This window comes from Apostichopus japonicus, chromosome 1 (assembly GCF_037975245.1).
Source record: "Apostichopus japonicus isolate 1M-3 chromosome 1, ASM3797524v1, whole genome shotgun sequence".
NCBI classification, from domain to species: domain Eukaryota; kingdom Metazoa; phylum Echinodermata; class Holothuroidea; order Aspidochirotida; family Stichopodidae; genus Apostichopus; species Apostichopus japonicus.
Genome location: NC_092561.1, coordinates 8,766,503 through 8,790,945, shown reverse-complemented (window position 1 = coordinate 8,790,945; position 24,443 = coordinate 8,766,503). Strand labels below are relative to the sequence as shown.

The window sequence follows — 24,443 nt, the reverse complement described above, 5'->3', positions numbered from 1 at the left end:
TACAAAACAGGCGCTTCTTTTCATGAGAGGCCATTTTGTGAGGTTTGGGCACAATGGCATTTGGGATTTGGGGTATAAACCTGTGCACACATCAACTCATACTTTATATTCCACTACATGATCAGATCAAGTTGTGTTTGGTCATGAAATGGAGATAATTGGATGTACTGTACAGTAGTAATACTGATGTTCAAAAATGATAGCCTTAGGATAAACCATTCATGAAATGTTTTTCTTGTGATTATGTAGTCTGATTTCTCTCATAGAAATAATTTTGTGGCAGAATGTGTGGCTTTTGTTATTGCTTTATTGGTGTTCCTTCCAGGAGAGCACTGAAGCTAAACAGATATCGATCATTTATGTCTCACACTGTGAATGAATTCATGCTTTTCAAAATTGCATTAGAAATTTTGCATATATACCTACTGTATATGTAACAAACAGTGTTTTTAATATATCTTTGAACTTGTGTGTTAAGGCCCGGTCACACTATACCGATTTTTTATAGGAATACTATCCGATTTTCCCGGAGGAATCGAAACAGCCTGTTTTCCGTTCGGGTCTTCTAGCCAAAGTGATAAAGGACCTGATTTGCTATCTGTTGAGCCATTCCAATGTGGAATAGCCCTCTCCTAACTTTTGATATTGACTCCGTTTCCTTTTATCGGATAGCTATCCGATTTCTCTTCCGATTTTTATCGTTTTTCGATGTGACGTCACTTCAGAATGTAGTCAGTTCTAGAACCCCTCAGATTTGAAGTAGGTATTCGAATATTCCACTGCATTCATTACATTCACTACCACAAACCTCACTCTTCGGCCTAAAATCGGAAAAATCGGACCGTATTCCGATAAAATATCGCTGTAGTGTGACCGGGCCTTTACGTAGGTAAGAGGGACAGATTACAATTCTTCTGTACTGACAGCACACATCTGTAATAACAATGAACAATAAAGTTTATTACACAGAACTTTAAGGATGCAGTGTCTTATGTTATATCATATCTTACACAGTTTATGATGCAGTGTTTTATGTTATGTAGACCTGTATGGTATCATATCTTACACAGTTTATTATGCAGTGTCTTATGTTACATAGACTTGTACGGTATCATATCTTACACAGTTTATGATGCAGTGTCTTATGTTACATAGACTTGTATGGTATCATATCTTACACAGTTTATGATGCAGTGTCTTATGTTACATAGACTTGTACGGTATCATATCTTACGCAGTTTATTATGCAGTGTCTTATGTTACATAGACCTGTATGGTATCATATCTTACAGTTTATGATGCACTGTTTTATGTTACGTAGACCTGTACGGTATCATATCTTACACAGTATATTATGCAGTGTTTTATGTTATGTAGACCTGTATGGTATCATATCTTACACAGTATATTATGCAGTGTCTTATGTTACATAGACTTGTATGGTATCATATCTTACGCAGTTAATGATGCAGTGTCTTATGTTATGTAGACCTGTATGGTATCATATCTTACGCAGTATATTATGCAGTGTCTTATGTTACATAGACTTGTATGGTATCATATCTTACAGTTTATGATGCACTGTTTTATGTTATGTAGACCTGTACGGTATCATATCTTACAGTTTGTGATGCACTGTCTTATGTTACGTAGGTACACACTGAACTCATGTACAGAGAGGCATTAATACCATGTAATAGAACTACTGTATTCTGAACCTGGGAAATACAGTATAAACTCACTGTAAACATAACTTTCAAGTTGGAAGGGATAGACTCATAGTATGTGTGGAGTTTGGTAATATTACTCATATTACTGTAAGTTCGAACTATCGCAGGAAAATGAAAAGGTGTCCAAAAAAGAAAAGATGTTACATACTGTAGGTAAACTTTTTCTTGGATTTGGAACAAACTTTTAGATGGTATATACTAGTTTCAATATAGTGAGAAATTTTCATAAAGGGATAAAAAAATCACGTTAAAAATGGATTTGAGACTGGTCTCATAGTCTGTAGTTAGTAATGCAACAACAAGAACATGGTGTCTTGTTACATGGGTAAAAATGACTGATTTATGTTACATGTGGTTAAAAAGAATGTAATTTATGCTGTGTTTAGTTAGAGGAAAACTAAAAATAAGATAGTGAAATCTTAACAAATTGAAATTAAGATGGTGTCCATGTTACGTGGGAATTTGTTTATGTCTCATTTAATGTGTATTTTTTAGACCATACAGTATACTGTATGGTGTAGCCTTCTACTGTAGGTACAGCTATGCAACATATTTCATGAACTCACATAAATTGTTGGCTATAGATGGAAACAAGATCTTTACAGGTGTCGCACCACAATGAATTGCTGCCATTGATATAGGAATTCAACTCGGCACTTCCCAAGGCTGTTAGAGGGCTTCCCACAATTTGCCATGATTCAATTCGTGGTCATACATAACATTCAGGCTTTTGTTTCATCTTACGGAAGTTACAGACTGTATTTTTAGACCTTACAGTGTACTGTACATGCAACATATATTGCATGCCTTTTTCACATAAATTGTTGGCTGTACAAAGAACACCTTTCAGGATTTTTTGTCTGGGACGTTATCTTTTAGCTAGGGACGCAGAACCTTCAAATAACTTGCGTCCGGTGCCGAAAACTTTTCTTTCAAACCCCATCTACACACACTCACCGCTAGTCCTATGTATGCCAAACATAACAAACACTATTTTGTACAGTGGTCATAAGGTGACATGCATGCAAGATGTAGAGTTACCATGTTAGCATAACACGACATCTTGACCAAATTTTGAATTTTGGTGGAGATACCGAGTTACGCTAACTTGACGTTGGTAAAATTCGTCGACATCGAAACTTCGTCGACATCGATAAAATTGTAAAAAGTTATTTACATACTGTAATGGGAAAGGGGTTGGAACTGGCTGGGGTTGCACGGAATTGCCTAAAGTGATTGGGGAAATAGGAAAAATTTGTTTAACTTGCTTCTGGTTGATGTCAAAATAGAGGGCGCCCTCTAATTAAGCCCATTGAAAGAAATTATATTCACCTGTATTCACCTGTATCCCACACCTCATCACTAGACAGATGTAGTGTGGGATGAAGAAGGGAGAGAGAGCACAGCTCTTGTAACTCCCCTACAATGCAGATGTCTGTCCAAAAGTCCCTTGAACTGATTAATACTGGTAGCATCAATGGCAGACTGTGGAAGGGCATTCCATTCGGATACAACCCTGACCGAAAAAAAATGTCTGCGTACATTCAATTTTGAATATTTTGCGCACAGTTTCATTGAATGGCCTCTAGTAAAAGAGATGTCGCTAAATTCAAACCATAATTGAGGGCTAGCTTTTACAAAACCTTTCATAATTTTAAAAGCTTCAATTAAATCTCCTCTTAGTCTTCTGGTGGATAATGTTGTGAGATTTAGAGCAGAAAGTCTTTCATTGTATGGCAAATGCTGCAAAACAGGTATCATCCTTGTAAATCTTCTCTGTACTTTTTCCAGATAATCTATATCACCTTTTAAATATGGGTTCCAAGCTTGAATGGCAAATTCCAAGTGTGGACGAACAAGAGTTTTATAAAGTTGCAACATTAATACAAGTTCCTTTGTTTCAAAAGTTCTGTAAATCATTCCCAAAATCCTGTTGGCTCTTTTCACACAGGCAACAACTTGTGTATTTAATTTGAGAGAGCTTGAAACAATAACACCAAGATCCTTTTCTTCATTCACTGTCTCTAATGGCTGACCATTCATAAAGTAGTTGAAACGATGGTTATTATGACCAAAGTGCAGAATCTTACACTTGCTGACATTAAATAACATTTGCCATTTCTCAGACCAGAGATGCAGCTTATTGATATCCTCTTGCAAAGATAATGCATCGTTTTCATCTTCAATCCTGGTAAAAACTTTAGTGTCATCTGCAAATTTTAAAACATGGCTAGAGATTTCATCATCAATATCATTGATGAAAAGCAAGAATAATGATGGTCCAAGGACTGAACCCTGTGGAACTCCACTTTTAACTGGCAACCATGATGAAAAAGTACCATTCAAAGCCACTCGCTGTCTTCTACCATTAAGCCAGGCTGAAATCCATGCGCTCACTGATCCAGAAATACCATGAGATTCAATTTTGGAAACAAGCCTTTTATGTGCCACCTTATCAAAAGCTTTAGCAAAGTCAAGATATACAACATCAACTGGATAACCTTTGTCAACTTCATTGGTGACATATTCAAGAAAAGTCAGAAGATTTGAGAGAGTAGAACGTCCTTTAGTAAATCCATGTTGTGTATCCTTTAATAATTGATGATCATCCAAGTGTTTAATAATAGCATCCTTTATCAACATTTCCAGAATTTTACAAGCCGTGGATGTCAGACTTACAGGACGATAATTACATGGATCATGCTTTGAACCTTTTTTGAAGATAGGTATTACATTAGCTTCACGCCAATCATCTGGGACAATACCTTCATCCAGAGATTTGTTAAATAATATGGCAAAAGGGCCGGAAATTTCTGGAGCCATGGACTTTAAAATGTTATTATACACATTATCCGGTCCTGGAGCTTTGTTTGGCTTCAAGCTCTTAATCTTCTTTAAAACATCATCATGAGTAAAGCACAGACCTGACAATACTTCCTCACTTCCTCTTGTAAAAACACGATGTGGCACTGGTAAATGTTCAGTTGATTCACAAGTAAACACCGACGAAAAATATTGATTCAATATACTTGCCATAGATTGATTGTCAAACACCACATCACCCTCTGAATTATGAAGAGGTCCCACAGTATCTTTAGTTTTACATTTTGAACGTACAAAGGAATAGAATGACTTTGTATCTTCTTTAATCTTATCGCCGAGTTTTCTTTCAAACTGTCTTTTAGACCTTCTTAATTCTGTTGTAGCTTCATTAAGAGCTTTCTTATATTCTGACTCTGCTGTCTTTGTTTGTAACAATCTGAATAGTTTCCATTTCTTGTACTTTCTCTTGCGTGCTTGAAAAGCCTTGTAATCCATCCAAATAGGCTTTTTACTTCTTTTTCTCTGACTCCAGGGAACAAAGTCATCCATTGCCTTATTCAAAATAATCTTGAAATGGTGCCACATGTCAACAGTATTCAGACCATCAAATAACTTATTCCAATCAATACTTTGCAGATATCTTCTCATCCCATCATAATCAGCCTTTCTAAAGTCTCGGAACTTGTTAATCACCTTTTTGACATTCACTTGAACAATAAGCTGAAACGTGACTATATTGTGGTCACTAGTTCCAAATCGTTCCATAACATTAACATCTTCTACCATCCCAGGTTCAGAACTGAAAACCAAATCCAGTATAGAGTCACCTCTTGTTGGTACAAAAACATGTTGAGTGAGAAAAAGGTCTTGAAAAAGATCAAGTAAAGCTTGACCCTCGCTGTTGGCTGTTAACGTTGACCAGTCAATTCCCCTTCGATTGAAATCACCCATTATCAGTGAATGCTCTTTTGAAGCACATTTTATCACATTATAAAGTTTGTCACTATCTTCAATTGTATTGCTTGTACTATCATAACACACACCGATAAACACCTCACTATGTTGTTTTGTCCTTATTTTGCACCACACACTTTCAGACTCATGTGTAGGATCAAAAGAGGTAACAAGTTCATGAGATAAATCATTTTTCACATATAAAATAACACCACCACCTCTTGAAGCTCTAAGAGGGTTTCTGTTCACAACATAAGCAGTGAATCCAGAAATATCTAGTTCACTTTCCAAAATTGATTCAATAACCCATGACTCACTAATACCAACAATGTCTGGTTCCAGCTCACTTATATATGCCTCCAACAGAGATATCTTGTTAACAATGCTACGCGCATTAACATAAAACACTTTAAGTTTATCCACCTGTAGAGTTATATGGTCCTTGCTAACTGGCGTTTTCTGAGATTTTTCATGAACAAAACTAAAATTCCTATTTACACTATTTACATCTGAATCCCAAATTACTCCTGTGGCGGGGTATTGGGGGCCAACACTTGAATAATTTTGCCCCCAATGATCCTTAAGTTTTTTTCACCATTCCTCATTCTTGACTGCATTTCCTCTCTCAACTGCTTCCCTTCTTTCCTCTGAAGGAAAGTTAAATCAGGTCTGATGTAGATATTCATATAATCAGGGTAATTTCTGAGTTCTTTTGCCCGTTTGAGTAACTTGGATCGAACCTCACCATGTTGTAATTCAACGCTAAGAAATCTTCTGTCCTTCAATCGTTCCACAAGTACAATTTCTGATGGGCTTACATCAAACTTTTGAAAAAGCTGCTCCACATTAGCTTTAACTTCTGCGTCAGAAACTTCATCCTTGATGAGGTTATTAATGACAACTCTTTTTCTCCGTCTTTGTCTATCTAATGCTTCTTTCACTTCCTCTGAGACCTGTTTTTGCATTGAAAATACTTGGGGGTCTGAAATATTAGTCTTTCCTTCGAGCTCTTCAATTCTACCTTCATTGTTGCTCACTTTGTCACCAATATGTGCAAGGGATTTCTCTGCTTCTTTAGTTTTGTTTTCAATTTCTAATAACTTTGCTTCCATCTTATCTTGCTTTTGCTTCATTTTTGTTATTTCCACAATTAAGCCTGATGCATACCTCTTGCATATCTTGCATTGCCATGGAATATCCTGTGATCCTTTATGGCCAAATTTGTTAAGTGCTGCATACAGCTCCTCATTTAGTCCCTCAGTCTTTGTGAAACCAAAGTTTACAGATGTCACACAAAACAGCCTTATCACTTGCACTTATTCTATCTTCACACCTACCACAACAACCTCTTCTTGAAGCTGCCATGTCAAAAAGAGTACAAGGAAATGGGCCTTGTCAGATGGAAAAGGCAGAATCCTAATTCACACCAAAGCACACTAGCACAAATAAATTCGCAATAAATCTCAAAGTTGAAATATGAATTTGTGCAAATGGTGATAGGTTCACATGATGAGCTATAACATTAGGCTAGATTGTAGCATAACTGGTATGGTAAATGGACATGCTCATATACAGTAGAATTTTCACACAAATTGAATCCAAAAACATCCAAGCCATCCAGCAAAGATATAAACAAATGTCCAAACTGAGGCCCACAGTAAGCTCAAAACTGCTCACAAAGTATGATTTAGCCACAAAGAGTTAAGTAAAGCTTATGAAAATCCAAGATATAACAGAGCACAAATCCAACAGTTCTGCACATTGATCTACCATTGATCTATTATTGAAGCCTTCTTCACAATTGAGTTTATGATGACCAAAACAGCACAGATTATAAACCTGATGTTTACAACTTCAACATGCTAAATATCTTCATCTTGGTTAAATCTGGACACTCTGTACATTGGCTAAATACAGTATGGCTAAATAATAATATGGCTTAATATGGCTAATTAAAAATATGGCTAAATAAAAATATGGCTAAATAATAATATGGCTAAATATTGCTAAATAAGTTTTCTTGCACTTGACTGGGTAACATGTTCACACAAAATATCTGACTGAGTTGCATGGAAGCAAAATTCTCTAAAGAAACAGGTCATATTTTGTATTAATTAATAAGACTGTAGCAACCTAGCAAAGGTTCATGAAAGGATTTCTCCAGCAGATCAGGGTAATTAATAATGGCATGCCACCTGTCAAGTGTCAAGACCACAGCAAGAATTCAAAGCTTGAGCTTAATTACCAATTACTGTAGAAATACTACAGACGTAGACGTATCCATCTGACATCTGCGAAGAGCACAAATTATTTGTCCCAAAAGAATATTTCAGGAGCAATCCTTGGTCAAAACTTGTCATTTTGCTGTTTTGTTTTTTATAGCAGGCATCAGATTAGAGCTACTGTACTGTACCTAGAAGTTGCTTTGTGAGAATATTATACTAAAAAGAACTCCAGCCATGGGAGTAGGCTACTTATACATTTATGTCAATTTAAATTTCGGTTAAACCAAGACTAACATTCCTTAAGGAGAGTGGAGTCGTGGATAGAACCAAGGTGAGTGAAGATTTTGCTGTACAATTAATTAAGAAGAATCGCCCCAAACCGCGTGCCGCCCTCTGAAAAAAATTAAATTTCCATTGCTTGCAAGTGAATTTTTTTTCTTGTCGCTACAAAATGCAGACAGTAATGAAACGTGATACCTTGTTATCTTTTATCTACAGTAGACCTGAGATGTACATTGCTGCTATGCACAATGTGTTTTGGGTATTGGCTGTACACTAGTGTCTTATTACCGACGGTAGCAAGCTGTGTGTGACTGTGTATTTTCTGGGATTGATGGTGGTGTCTAACACTTCTGTTACACCTCATTCGAAACTAGTTCAGATTACCGGCATCAGACGTTTCTTTGTGCGCCAGTCTTCACTTCCTTTAAGGAGTCATAATCCATTATTATTAAAATAAATTGCCACCTTAGTACTGCCAAGTAGTTTAGCTATGCACACCAAGTGCATGAGTGAAGAAGATACATGTTAGGCTTGTTAGCCTACCACATGTAGTTTAATTAAAGCAGAATAAAGGTACAGTAGCTCAAGTAAAATACAGGTCCAAAAATTACAGGCACTCTAGTAAAATGTGTATACACACACAATCGGTGATCAAAATAAAATCATGCATCAAAGCAAAAGCTTTGCCAGTCAACTTAATTGCGACAGTTTGTTCACTTGGTATCGGTTGTGAACAGGTCATGAACAGTTGATAACGTCTGTATTATGCAGGTACAAATACTGCATGCTACTGTAGTAGTATAGTAATTAAGTCATTAACTCTGATACATGTATAGTACAGATATACACACACCCTGCGTCCTATCGTACTTTCTTATCACACTGTATCCTAGTATTGGTATCTCTGAGCAGGCCACGCAAGAGATAACACATATTTTCTAGTACGTCTTCACCCTTACAATGCTTGGAAACTACTACAAAGATCAGGGTCAAACCCTTCCACTTCAGTCAGAGGTACCGGTCTGGCGGACACAGATTCACGTACGTACAGTGCAGTACCTGTGTCATTTCTTTTGACAAGAAATATATTCTAGTACGTGGGCCTAGAATTTCACAAGTGTTAGCCACTTGCTGACAAATGCTGCAAGTTGTTTAAAAAAAAATTGTACATAATTAGTTGCCTAATATCTAGTTCTCAGTGCTGGCATTTTACTAACTAACAGTGCTAACACATTAGTGTAAAAGTGATGCATGAAGTGTACAGGCCTTTGAGAGTAGCCCAATGATGCTTGCTGATATTTAACAAGTAAATACAGAGGGCAAATAATAAGGGCTTAAGTCAGGTATGGAAATGTTGATTCTCCATGCCTATTCTTTGACTGAAGGTACTTAACCGACTTACTGTACCTCTTATAAATGTTCTTCAATGTCATATGGCAGAGAAATGCGATCTGTGCCTCATTACTAACTGGCAGGTTACAGCTAAATCCACTTTGGGTCAGTCAGTACAGTAGATAGCCAGAATCTCGAGGCCTTTAGTATCCCTTACTGAAATGCCAGATCTGGGCCAGATATAAGAATCCAGATCTGGGCCAGATCTGGAATATCAATCTGGGCCAGATCTGCTCCAGATCTGGAACTTATATCTGGCCAGATAAAAAATTGGGGCAAAATGGGGTTTTATAAAGCCCAGAAAAAAATTTGGTAAAGAGTACTTCGATTACTTACAGTTCTGTAGCTCACAGTTCTGCGAGTACTCCTCAGTGGTAGTAAATGAGCAGAAATCTATAGACAAACATGCCTTGCACTATAATTACACACCGTCTTTGACCAACTTCAATGCTTTGAGGTTCTCTAGCTCCATTAATGTTTCAAGCCACAGAATGAGTTATTCAAAGGAATAATTTAACAAGTTTTTACCTTAGAAGTGTCAGAAGGTACAGTAGCCTATATTTGGCTTCGGGGACATCTGAAACCAGGATTGCGAATAATATTGAGTTTTTTCCGATTCATATCAACTACCTTATAAATGCTGTCTTACATTTTATAATTTATTCATCTTCCTCACTTGCCTGTCTCCCCATGACTCAGCACTCTTACTCTTACTGTATGTACCAATGGGCAGGGTCAAGCGGTAACAGAGGGACATTTGCCTGTATTCCTTACACATTTTGTCTCTCTTTGCATTATTTTGGGGGAGTATTTTGCAATTACTTGTGTGGTTATCCAGACAGGTACTTACTTGCTTCATACCCATAAACTTAATTCTTGTGGCTGTTACTGTTGGAAAAATATGGCATGAAAAAGGTCATGGTAACGGAGGGACACCAAATGAACATGTGTTTTCCCCCCTTTTTTTTGAAGACGTCACATTCACTGTTCTTAAGTTGCATTAACCATGTAACTTATATCATGTGTTGGCTGATACATTGCTTCACATACACCAAGGGAAAATTAGATGAACAGGCATCAACTGTCCAATCTACAGTTGACCTTGTACAGTAATGGAGGGACAATTCCGATGGTAACAGAGCGACACAAAATGTTCAGTGTTGTTTAGTGTATAGCCTTTTGCCTGTTTTTGCTGCTTGGGATTCAATACTTTTATTGCTATTGGACTAAAAGTTATATTACTTAGGGAAACAAGGATAGGAACATTAAACCAACAGCTATGTTCACCAAAACATTAGCAATTTCAGTGGTTAATAAATATCCCCAGAATTCGAGAATTTTTGGCATTACACTTACAAGTGCAAATTGGCATGTGTTATATATGTCTATAACTTTTTATTAAATTATTATATTTTTGTTCTGCAAGCACAGTGGTAAAATATAAAGTTCTCTTTCTTAACTATCTAGCAATACCACATTTGACCATGTTCTGTACTTTTCCAATTTCAACCCAAATGATACATTTCCCTTGACCCTGAACATATACAGTATAGTAACTGTTTAAACTGACCATTACTTTTTAAACACTGTACGTCCTCAGTGACTGGTCGAGTGATAAACTACCATGCAATGCTTCTCCCATGTTCTCCATAATGTTGGAATGTTGCCCATGGATGCAGAAAGAATGTAATTTGAAATCATTTGTGGGAAATTGTTTTAACCTTTCTTGTTTTTGATTTTGTTTTTTTCTAGGAGGATGGATTCCAGAAGCCAGATAATTCGAAGGAATTTGACCCTAGTGGGGAACCAGAAGGTGATGAGGTACCCCCCACTACACCCCTCAACCACATGTCTATTACAATAGAGGAAGGAGATAAGGCTGAAGAGGCTGACAAGGCTGAAGATGACATTCAGATTAAATTCTGGACGGTAAGTTGAAACAGTGTAAAAGAGAAACAAAAGCCCAAATGAGTTCTACCCAAAGCAATTTAAATGTTAAATCTGTGGGACACAGAATTAAGTTCTATAATACGGTGGTGGTGAGTAGTTCTCTCAAATTTGAAGCATAAAAGTGAGTATAAATTTGCCAAAATTAGTTTTGGCAGACTAACACAAATTTATAAATTTACAACCCAAAGATGACAGGTACACTGTAATTGAAATGTTCAAAATAATTACTGTTAGTATCAGTATTCAGTAGTTTATAGTACCCATTTAATTTTCAGAACTTCACATCTCAGCTTTTTTAGATTTGGTCAGACTACAAAGTTACAAGGGCTGTAAGTGAGTCATTGTTCAAGTGAATCATTGTCGGTTACTCAAGGCAGGCCCTTAGTGTTAATGTTTATCTATTGTTTTTCAAATTCTAATTACCCAACGGAAACCAGTTTTAACCTTCTTTAACTGTTTTAACTTCACATTATGATAAGAGACGCGTCCAAGGGGGGGGGGGGGAGAACGTGGAAGGGGTCTTAGCGGTAAGAAATACAGCACAGTGCAGTTACTGCAGTAGTATCCAGTTTCATCAGTTTATTCAGGTCACAAGTTCAGAACGGTTAAGAAAAGCAGCCGCAAACAAATACATAAGCAAATCAATGATAATAAAACATACTAACCACAAATGCACTGTACATGTATATCGAAAACTATCCTGAAATGGAAACTGGAGAATTAGAACACAAAAGATAATATAATTAACATAACAGCAAATATTGATCAACGTCCATAACCTAGCTTATGCAACTTAGCTTGAAAAAAGTACTTAGAACATAACCCAGTAACCTTTTTATTAAATCAGCAATGGAATACCTTTATTTATAAATGAAGAAATATTGCAAGTGCTATGCCATAGTATATCCCCTCTTTTAATCAAATGGCCAGCAAAACGTGCAGTGACCAGAACAGGCTGAGAACACTGAACGACTATGAGCCAGATTTAAACTCAAATGTATCTACTACTGTAGTCTTAGCCATTAAATTGCAAGTGACAGTAGCAAATTAAATACATACATTATAATATATACTAATATCCCTACTGTACACTCAGAAACACAGAAAATAAGTTCACCCATGGAGAGCCAAACAGGAAAATTTTCACTTTACCACAAATTAAATCAATAGAGCATCCTTGAATGACATTCAAAACCATTTGTCTTTGACAAATCTGTAACACATTATAAACTTGTCATTGGAGGCCGTCGTAGTAGTTTTCCCCATCAAATTTTTGTGTTGCATCCGGGGGAACTGATCTAATCATGGTGGTGTATTAGACTTAAATACTTAATAGTCCAGTCACTTGAACTGATGAACCTCAATTGTCCAATGGGTCGTTTCTCAAAATTACATAGTATAGAACTACAGCCCTGGACTGATAGCATTGGTTTTCAATGATCTCCGATTAAAGAAATATAAAAATTCATTTTTGTGTCATCCTTTATAGCTTATTGGTGCAATGTTGCAGACGTGTTCTCATGCTTTCACAACCTTTTAGGCCCACAACCCCAGGTGCCACTGGTCATATCCCTGGGCCCTGCCCATGCTCAGAATCGATACTCAGAGTGCATGAAAGCTGCGTACAGGTAGCCTGGACTATAGACGTATTCAAGCTTTGACTTTTAAGTGTGAATTAAAGATTTTCCAACATCTGGAAAAATCACACTACAATACTAGTAATCTGTCACCAGATGCCCACTTTTGGGGTCAGCCGTTGTCTTCGGACAATCGGTCAAAATTTTGAATTAAATTTTGTTTGCATACATGTACAGTACTAGTACTGTTTGTACAACAATGGGAAGTAAAGAGTTCCGTTTCTGCAAACATTTGTTAGTATGATAGATAAACAGATAGATATTTATTCAGCCAATCATATAAAAATACAATGGAAATTGTTTGATAACAAGAGCTCAAAACATTAAATAATGTAAAACAACAAATAATAAGACGTATAATAATGTACATAGATATGAAAACGTTCCTATAAAATATTAAGATGAACAAAATATAAAATGTACCTACAAAATATTAAAGCGTACAAAAAATATATAAATGCCCTCATATCCAATATAAAGTCTACAAAGTTTAAAATATATGATGATAAAGTTCACTGCAATCCTGTTTAAAGTTCACTAGAACGAGTTTAAGGTTCACCAAGACTTTAACCCTTTAAGTAATTAAACTTTACTATACTTCCTGTACCTCGAAAACAATAGTTGCAGATATTTGATAGTCCGTCCATCTGTAAAGGGTTTTCCATTCTGACTTAATATATCTATATATATATTTTAAAATCCAAACAGTTCATTGACAATGTTACTGCGGATGGGATCCAGCTTTTGAAGGACAACGAAACACTGTTGAAACGTACGTGCTACATCACTATTGCCTTGTTTTATCTGGCCTATTTGGTCGTGATCTGTCATCGCGATGTCCAGGAGGCCGGCATTTTACTGGCTTTGACAGGGATAGGGGTATTCTGCTTTGTCTACAACATAATCAGGGATCACCACGGCGAAACGATTTGGCTGAACTGTGGCAAACCCACCACCAAGTTTTGCAACAAATTATGGAAATATGCCAAATGGTAAGTATGTATATACAGTATGACGCTGCATTCGGTGAATTTCATTTGGATTAAATCATGGGTATCGTCACAGAATTTAAGGTTGATTGGTTGGCATGTAAATTATAGCTTCTAGAATCAAACTTGAATTTAATTGGCAACCTTCTACGCTAAATGGCCCCTACTGTACTTGAAGCTCTGACATTCATGTTGCCCCCCTCCCCCCGTGAAATCCTCATCATACTCATGCTGCCCTCCCCCAACCCCTCTTACAATCCTCTCTAATTCATGTTGGTATAGCTCTTGTTTGTGGGACAAAATATGTTTATGACTTCCTGAAATTTCTCAGTTGAGTTTTAAGGATCCCCTTGTTCCATTTGTAAACAATTTCATTCCATTTTAAGCCTATCGCAACATGGTTTATATTTTTCAAAATTACACACATCCAAAAACTTTCAAGATCAAAACTTTCCTTTTTGTTTTCCATCAGGATCTTCTTCTTTTTGTTCCTCTCTGCGGTTGGAGTCAGTCTTTACCTTGTTACCCGTGGCAACCCAGAACAATTGATATCAGCTGGTGGCTTGCTGGTGTTCATTCTCATCACCTACGTCTTCTCGAAGCATCCCAGACATGTAAGTGACATACAAAGAGAATGTTGGTTGCCATGGCAATGTTTCTTAATTATCCTTTAAATCAAGACAGTTTTCTTTACCTGTCGCATACAAACACAATGATGTGGCTAGGTAACAAACTATTCAGAGTGAAAACGAATGCAGAACATAATTGTGATCTCAAAATGTTTCATTACAAAGCAAAAAATTTCACTAATGAGATCAGTAGATACATTATAGTTATCAGATAATTTGCACACAACATTTGAAGGGCTCAATTAAATTAGTCGAAAAGTTGTAGTGTCTTCATTGTGGTGTTTTGTCAAGATACTCGTCGTAATTAATTTCCGACATTCACGGCATATATGCACGCAACATTTAATGGGCTCCATTAAATCAGATGAAAAAGTGAAGTACATTTATGTTGGCATTTTGTCAGATGAAAAAGTGAAAGTACTGTACATTTATGTAGGCATTTTGTCAAGACAATCATTTAATCATTTAACAACATTCAAAACATATGCATAGGCTGCATAGCCTTTAACATCATAGTTGCGTTGGGGTTGTATACCGTACAGCAGTGTTGCATCATGCCGTCCAGACCTGCATGTATGGTACCAGTCTACCGGCAAATTTCTTGCTTCACAACTCTAGTCTTTTTTATTATTCTATATGTTCAAGGTTTCATCATTTAATTTTTTTTTGTACACATTATGTGGCCTACCACTGTACAGTATGCTTCAATTACGCACAAGCCAATGTACTATTGTCTGGGTTCATTATAACTGATTATTGTGTGTTCCTATAGAGGTATTTTAAAGCGCAGGGTTTCATGGAAGACAGCAGCCTAGATGCAAGTTTTACTGAGCGGACGCAATTTTTTTTTAAGATTTTGCGTCCCGTGGACGGAAGTTTTTAAATCCCAGTAACGATACTGGTATATACTTAATATATTTCACTATCAAATGTTATAAACAAACCATTCCTCACTTCCCTGTCTCCATTCGATAAGGCTAAATTGCCTAAAAAAAACCCTAAAAAAATGCTAAATTGATACAAACAAAGCCTAAAAAAGGCTTAATTGATACAAAAAAGCCTAAAAAAGGCTAAATTGATACAAAGTTTGATGTCGAGCAACATGCAAAAAAACTTGACAAGATACTTATGCAATGGGTGATACAGTAATATATTCAGGCCCCTTGTTGACCTGAACTGTAAACACATCGTTAAGACTTATAACAATGGTGGATTAATTAGGAAATGAAGAGGGGCGGGAATGGGAATTGACCCTGAAAGTTGGTCAGGTCAGTTGACTACTTCTAAGAACTGTGGCTTAATAGGGAAATAGGAAAGAAAAATTTTGAGACAAAAAGTCAACATTTTGACTTTATGAGGTAAAAAAAGTAAGTCAAAGTTTTGACTATTGAAGTCAAAATTTTGAGATAAAAAGTCAACATTTTGAGATAAAAAGTCAACATTTTGAGATAAAAAGTCAACATTTTGAGATAAAAAGTCAAAATTTTGAGATAGAAGTCAAAATTTTGAGATTTGGGGACACTTATTATTTGTTTCCCTAAGTCCCTATAAAGCCACCATTATTAAACATTTGTAAGCCTAAGTAGATTTGAGTGCATACTTATAGAATTAGCCTACATAGAATTATGTAGCCTACATAGAATTAGCCTACATAGAATTAGCCTACTTAGAATTATGCCTACTTAAAACAGGTTAAAGTAACCTTGTTTGTAAAGTACCAAGAACAGGAAGCTTTTGGGTTCTATTGAATTATATTTTCTGCTTTTTTTTCCCCCTCCAGGTGAAATGGCGTCCAGTTATTTGGGGATTAGTCCTACAGTTCTTCCTGGGAGTTCTCATTCTGAGGACTCAGCTGGGTTACCAGGTGTTCGAGTGGCTGGGAAATGTGACTAGGTCATTTTTAGAATTTTCTGATGCCGGTGCAAAGTTTGTCTTTGGCAAAGATACCTTTATGGATCATTTCTTTGCATTCAAGGTAAAATCATTTTTTAATAAAGTTTTATAGTTACAGTACCATTTTCGTCTCTAAAACCTTTTTTTACATGTTGGCTTGTATTCTGTATATTGAAAACACAAAGTCAAGAAATAATTTTAAAAAAAAAGGAAAAAAAAAATGTTTTTTTTTACTTTCATCTATTCGACTGGTGGTTCACTGGAGGGTTTGATTTCCGGGCAAATTTTCTGAGGAATATTTATATATATATTTATATTAAATACCCTACAAATGTTGACTGCGGATCATATTCCACAGCAAACTTTAAAGAACTAAGTTTCCTCTTAGCAAATTCATGATACCGATCTAGTAAAGGAATGATAACATTTTGTCTTTTTAAACTGTAAATCATCGGGTATGGCTGTCTAGAGGTTGTTCTCTAGAAGAAAGAAATAGAAAATTGTGAAAATGTTGCATCCTGAGGCATATTTAAGCTTATTTCTTAGGTCTACATGCAAGGTTATGCTAATAACTCCTTGAAATAATTTGTGTGGGTAAAATGGGGAGGGGGAGGGGGAGGGGGTGGGGGACAATGGATAAAATGTCCGTGTGGCCTGCTCAATCAGTTTAGTGTCCGCACCTGCTCTAATCTCTCATTCATGTTTTTAGAAAGAATAGCAACTGATTAAAACTGAAAGGACAAAATTATGGTTTTATCTGGAAAAAGTGAAAAACATGTAAATGAATGACTTCAATAATAATAGTTTTGCAGAAATATGAACTTCTGAACCGTTTTACCTTAACTTTTTAGATAAGATAAAAATGGAAATGGCTTCATGGTTTGAAATTTTAATGTGTCACATCATATCAAATTCGGTAGTATTTATAAATTATAGCAAATGTCCTTTGTTTTGACATTTTTTTAAATTTTTTTTTTTACCTTTGCTAAGTTTGGCTGGATTTAAACCTATTCACTTTCATATTTTCAAAAAGTGAAGAGAAAAAAATACATTAGAAATAGAATTTTGTTCTTGTGCTTTTAATATTTGAGAGAGTGTTGTGGTCAAGTGGTTCAGGTAGTGGACTTGTGATCTAAGAATTGCAGATTCGAGTCCTGGCCAGATCATTGCGTTGCGTCCTTGGGCAAGGCACTTTATCTTCACTGCCTCTCTTCACCCAGGTGTATAAACGGGGACTTGAGAGTTAACTTGTAAATATAGTTGCGTGCGCCGGTTTGTGGCTGCACCCTTTGGGAAGTCCCCCAAGGGGATACGTAGATGTGGTACACTGTAGTACCCCAGGAGAGATTGTTTGAATTGTGTACACTTTGTGTGTGGGTGTGACAAGTTACCAATGACCCAGGGTTAGTGTTGTTGTAATGTATTTTTTTAGATCCTCCTGCAAGCAGGAACTCACGAAGAAGCAATCAATGGCTTATCAAAGCCGCAATTTGGCCAAAGTCAGACACTTAGATTCATACTAACGTCCATGATTATGAATTGTCAACAACTCTGTAACTGGACAACATACATTAATCTTGGAGTGACTCGTAGTCATGTGTGGGAGTCATGGCCTCAAAAAAAGACTTTTTCTAACAAACACTGTTTTGATCAAAAAACAGTTTGCTGTAACTCATGGATTTATTTTCAATGCCCGACCACGTTTTCTTGTAAATTAATTTGTACAGGTTCTGCCAGTCGTGATATATTTTAGTGCTGCTATCTCCGTCTTCTACCACTGGGGAATAATGCAAGTGGTCATCTCAAAGATCGCCTGGTTGATGCAGAACACGATGCGAACGACCGCCTCCGAATCTCTCAACGCAGCAGGGAATATATTCATCGGTCAGGTAAGAACTGCTGACAGCAAATATGTTTAAAACCTGAAAAATCTTGTTTTAGAAAACAAACAAACAACATCTTGTGCAGATTGAGGCTTATTAACACTATCATGGGCAGGTCATGAAAAGCCTAGGCTTATAATAACACTATCATAGCAGGTCATGAAAAGCCTAGGCTTAATAACATTATTGTCATCATGGGAGGTAATGAAAAGCCTAGGCTGAATAACACTATCATAGCAGGTCATGAAAAGCGTAGGCTTAAAGGAATTGTACAGTGCAAAATGGGATCCAGTCCTCCGGTCATATCATATTTTGTCGTTGCATTGTGCCCTTAGCCTTGCCCTGTGATGAATTTTAGTCTCCATGATAGAGTGCTTGAAATGTTGGCCTGTCCTGCCAGAAATTCAAATCTAACACTGACTTTAATACGTCGAGACGTGACATCAGTGCGGAACATAGAATCGATCCGATATCTCTAAGCTTAGCCTTGATACAATACACAGGCATGTGTACAGACTTCGCTGTGATTAAAAAAATCGCTCAAATAACAAATATCTGAACAACATATTATGAAGAAAACCGAGTGAGGGAAATCTATTTTACTATTCAGAAATTTGAACATTCCTCGCTACAGTGTAGCTTGCTAATGATAGTATCCCTGCAGACCCTGAAACAAAGTGCTGCGATGATGTCACCATCGCTCATCATTCTCCACTGTTCAAAACATATTAGATTAAGATGGCGCGAGGTTCAAAAGTTCACTTCTCCTGAATCATAGGATGAAAAATCCCTGAACTAAGAATGTGGCGATAACAATTTTTTTTCATATACAATAGACTGCCACTAAAAAATTCCTTTAATGACACTATCATAGCTGGTAATGAAAGCTTATACTTTGTGAAATTGAGTTTTACGACCGAAGTACTCTTATCGCACTTTTTCCTATCTGGGGCATATTTATCACATAGGAAAATGCTGTATAGAAAATATGGGTCTGTAAGATAAGGAATGCCTACAGAATGGTTGTTGTTGAGTTAATCTATAGGGTTCAACTTTTCTGGGATCTGGTTTATTGCATAGTCACAAAATACCAGTAGAAAATATGCATCCATAAATTCCATCGATGCTTCCACATGATAGTTGGAGAGTGTTGTGTAAGCCTTAGGTTAATTAACCGAAGGTGAGTAATTGATAAGGTGTCACATAGAAAAAGAATGATGCGCCACAAAATGGCGAATTGCTACTCATATATGCAAAGATGTCGTAGCAGTTCATGTAGACTGTGGCAAAGGTGTAAATGAATCAACATCATTCAGAAAATTGAGAACATTTCGGACAGTGCAATTTTATCGATCTCCAGTCTCTTTGGTTATGATGAGCCAAAACTTCTTAGCATGGTGAGAATTTAGATGTTGAACACTGTTATATATTAATTAAATATTGATTATATAATATTAATTATATAATATAAATTAATTATAAATAAATTAATAATAAATTAAATAATAAATTATAATGTTATTTAATTATAATATTAATTATGATATTAATAATTATAAAAATTATAAGATATAAATAATAAACTAATAAATTAACTATAAATAAATATTATATTATAAATATATACTATTAATTATATATTAATGAAAATGCAACAGATTGCTTGCTATATTACTCCCAATATTTTTCCTTTTCACAGACAGAGGCACCCTTGCTGATTCGACCGCTCCTGAAAGACATGACCAAGTCCGAGCTCCACGCAGTCATGACGGGCGGGTTTGCAACGATAGCCGGAAGCGTCCTGGGAGCCTACATATCTTTTGGAATCAGCCCTTCGCATCTCCTCTCGGCTTCGGTGATGTCTGCTCCAGCTGCTCTTGCCATCTCCAAGCTATTTTATCCAGAAACTAAGAAATCCAAGACCAAAAATATCGAGGACATCGAGTTGCCGAAAGGGTAAGGAATTGTTTGACTCGCGCATCAGTCTGTTATTACCTTCTTTTTTTTTTATCATCTTCGAGCCATGGGGAGAAGAAACCCCCTCAAAGCAGCACACAGCTACGTTTTAAAGGATTCGCCCACTTGATAACGAGAAACAGCAAATTGTTCTTGTCCGACCGCCAGAGGGACCCACAGTGTTCAAAATCCCCCCTGTAAAACATATCACCCTTTCATAATATATTCAGCGGAATGCATAAGTTGTATCGCTAATTGTCAATACCTTCAGCGGAATGCATAAGTTGTATCGCTAATTGTCAATACCTTCAGCGGAATGCATAAGTTGTATTGCTAATTGTCAATACCTTCCGTATCATGTCAAGTTTTTGTGTACATATTTCTTGACACTAAATAAAAACCATCTTTACAGTTTCAATTTTTTTTCCTCCCTTATTTTCTTCTTCATTTTCTTGGAAACAGGGAGCACAGAAATGTGATTGAAGCTGCTTCTTATGGCGCCTACACAGCCGTTCCTTTGGCTCTAAACATTGCTGGCAATTTAATTGCCTTCTTGGCCCTCCTTGCCCTACTCAATGGTATCCTTGGTTACTTGGGCGGCCTGGCAGGTGTCCCAGAATTGAGTTTTGAGGTAAAAGTGTTGGGTGTTATGAATATCTCTTTAGCAATTTTTATAATGAATATTGTTATATTTCTTGCTGGTATTTTCGTGATCAAATAAGAAGAAAGTCAACAAAGGTTTAAAACCTTCCAGTGAATTTGCTGCAAGAAGTTTGTTTGTATGTATAAAACAGGATAGCGTTTTAGCGTGTTTAAGTTTCACCTTTTTTTTGTACAAATGTATTTGTTACATTCAATCCAGCTACATGCCAGCCTGTCTTTGTTACCCCTGTGCCAATAGATCGTTTTGTTACCCCTGTTGTTACCCCAATTGTTACCCCTGTGCCAATAGATCAAATTTATAAAAGGCTTAAATGTAGAAAGAATTCTGTAATGTCAGGTTTATTCACTCTGATGAGAAGCCTCTGAAATGAGATTGAAATATAGGTGTTTATGTTAGAAATTTTTTTTTTTCTCTCTTTTTTTTTGCACATGATGTTTTCTAAAAGGGGAGATAGGTATGAGGACAGTGTCTGGTAAATTTATGTTCTGTTATCTGTCGATAAAGTAAAAACCATTGAAAGAAAAATAAATCGGTGACCCATCATTACATAATTTTGCTCCTTTTTTTTATTTACCCTGCAGTTTATATGCTCGTACGTATTTATGCCAATTGCTTTCATGATGGGAGTGGAACCCAAGGACTGCCGCATTGTCGCTGAATTAGTCGGTGCCAAGACCTTCATCAATGAATTCTACGCCTACGAAAAACTCTCCGAGTACATCGAGAACCGTGTGAGCGGCACTGGACCACAACTGTCGGTAGGTTTTTTTTGTTTGGAAAAAAAAAATGGTTCCTTTTCAGTATTGTTGTCTTGGTACGTGTGGTGTAATCAATCGGTTAATTTACAAGTAACAAACTAATCTAACCTTTATTAATAAAAGTTTTGAGATTTTTCTTTGGCCCTGTGTGAGAACTTGAACAAAATGTTGCTTTTCAGTGAACTAAGCCAGCCTTCCCCCCTCCCCCGATAAACAAATAAAACAAATAGGTGGGAAATATAATAAATGAATATATGTGATATAAGGAGGGTCTGGTGTCATTGCTGAAACTGGGTGAAGGCTAGAATATAGAACATGTATGTTATGGCTGGCTCCTCTGTGGAAATGGAAGCTTCTTTGTATGTCTTAGAGGAATCATGACATATGAGTGTGAACCCTTTCATATCTCTATAAAGTTACTCTGATATTAACAACTTTTTATTTATTATTATTAATATTTTACCAAATTTATATAGCGCTCTTTTCATGCTTAAGCATGTTCAAGAGCGCTTTACAATGACAACAAAATTACAAAACCCTCAAAATATGAATATGAAGAATAAAATTGACACAGCTTAAACATTAATATAAAAAATATATATATTTATAAGCAAAGGAATAATTTTAAAAAATAATATAGATTTACAGTGAAATTCCTAAGAAGAAACAAGTGAGTTAAAAGTAACTTTAAGTAACAAAATGACAAAATCCCTTAAAATATGAATACGACAAATGAAATGGACGCAGCTTGAAAAGTAATATAAATATATATATATATGTATCTATAAGGAAATTTTTTTAAAAACAATATAGATTTACAGTGAAATTCCTAAAAAGAAAAAAGTGAGTTTTAAGTAAATTTAAGTAACAAAATGACAAAACCCCTTAAAATATGAATATGAAAAATAAAATGGACGCAGCTTGAACATTAATATAAAAATATATCAACTTAAACATGGGTGCAATTTCTATGCTCTTTCATGTGAAGTACAACTGACATTAAAGATCACTTAAACGTGATAATCAAGTCTGAGATTGTAAGAATGAAGCACATTGATCCAAAAACTCGCTTGTTTCATTGTTGAGATTAAAAATATTACATTGTTCCCCCTTTCTTTCTTGGGGGTTGGGGGGGCTGGGTGGGGGTTGAGTGCATTGTACACTAATCTTTTAGGTCATAAATGGACATAACTACTGTGTTTGTTTTTCTCCAAAACACAAGTCAACCCTGCACATGACAAGATGGTTAGATTTTATTTTTGGTGTAATCAAATGACTTTATCCAAAATGAGATGTTCAGTGATTTCAGATACGGAGGTTTCCTAGTTGCAAGATCAGTGAAAAGAAATATTGATGAAAAACATAAACAGAAAGTTTGATTAATTTGTCCATCAATAACATAAAAAAATGTTTTGTCCAAATGTACTTATCAAAATAAAGTGAATAAGTCTGAAATTCTCATATGTCAAGCAATTGGAACAAGATATTAAAATTGGGGGGGGGGGGGCGTTCATAAAGTGAGTCCCTTGCGTTTCTTGATAATCTTTAGCCAGTTAATATGGGTCTAATTGGTTGCATTGCCTAACGTAACGGTATGAGACTCAACCGTATAATGCAGTTACCGCTCTTAACAACAAACGTTTCTAACGAATTAGCAATTCTTCCAGACTAACGAGCAACAGTGCGACTTACTAGAGAGGAATTCTTCAGCCGGGTCCCTCATTATATAGTTGTCAAATGGAAAATTCTCTCGTCAATGAAATAACATTCCTCGAGGTTGTGTGAGGTACTATTAGGTTATTTACAGTTAGAGCACTCAGTCAACCTGTCAACCTCACTTGCATTTGTGCATTGAATTTCCTGTTTGGCAACCAACAACTTGAGTAGTTTAAAATAACTTTGCGGGAATATCCTATTGGTCAGAGGAATAGTCTTGTTCAGTCACTTTCCTATTAAATTTCAAAACTGCACAGTGGGAGTTATGGAATACGAACAATCGAATTTAACTTCTTTCCTCGACGAAAATTCATGTTTTGAAGTGGAAGAGGGGGAACCAAATCCCCAAGGCTTCCAAATAGGTTTTGTAATGATTTGAGATTAATGTTTTCTTTTCATTTTATCTAACACTTTTTATCCCCTTCAAGACCATAAAGTCTTGCTCTAATTATATTGCATTGTCAGAAGAGTAAGCAATGCAAATAATTCAATTATTATAATTATGATTCTCATGTGCATGAACAACTAACGTTTTAACCGCTTTGCTATGTGTATTCTCTGTTTTGCTCCTCATCTGCCTAATCACAGATTCGCTCGGAAGTGATCGCTACTTACGCACTTTGTGGCTTTGCCAACATAGGCTCTATCGGTATCCAATTGGGGGGTCTGATACCTCTGGCCCCCACAAGGAAGAGTGACCTTGCTGATATCGCGATCAGGGCCCTGATAGCCGGGTCTGTCGCCTGCTTCATGACTGCCTGTGTCGCAGGTAAGCCTTCTTACATTTTCTGTCCTTTCCTTTATATCCTTGCCTGCAGCTGAGGTCAGAGGTCATTACTACCTATGCTCTCTGTGGCTTTTCCAATGTGAGTGCGATAGGGGTACAGCTGGGGGGTCTCACCCCTCTGATACCGGAGAGAAGGAAAGACTTGGCGGAGGTCTCCATACGAGCACTGACGGCT

The 24,443-nt window shown here is 36.4% G+C and overlaps 1 protein-coding gene across 7 annotated transcripts in view; it reads left to right on the top strand.

Moving 5' to 3' along the window:
* Positions 1–24,443, top strand: part of LOC139966559 (solute carrier family 28 member 3-like) — a 47,577-nt gene that overhangs the window by 19,472 nt on the left and 3,662 nt on the right. For 6 of the 7 annotated variants that reach the window (XM_071969729.1, XM_071969719.1, XM_071969770.1 and 3 more), the window contains exons 2-10: positions 11,159–11,335; positions 13,702–13,985; positions 14,455–14,596; positions 16,392–16,586; positions 18,232–18,393; positions 20,087–20,343; positions 20,806–20,974; positions 21,589–21,765; positions 24,070–24,250. In XM_071969729.1, coding sequence (XP_071825830.1) covers positions 11,159–11,335; positions 13,702–13,985; positions 14,455–14,596; positions 16,392–16,586; positions 18,232–18,393; positions 20,087–20,343; positions 20,806–20,974; positions 21,589–21,765; positions 24,070–24,250 — 1,744 coding nt within the window. Of the gene's footprint in view, positions 1–8,903; positions 9,056–11,158; positions 11,336–13,701; positions 13,986–14,454; positions 14,597–16,391; positions 16,587–18,231; positions 18,394–20,086; positions 20,344–20,805; positions 20,975–21,588; positions 21,766–24,069; positions 24,251–24,443 lie in introns of those variants that run through there. The other variant, XM_071969737.1, reaches the window with a different exon arrangement.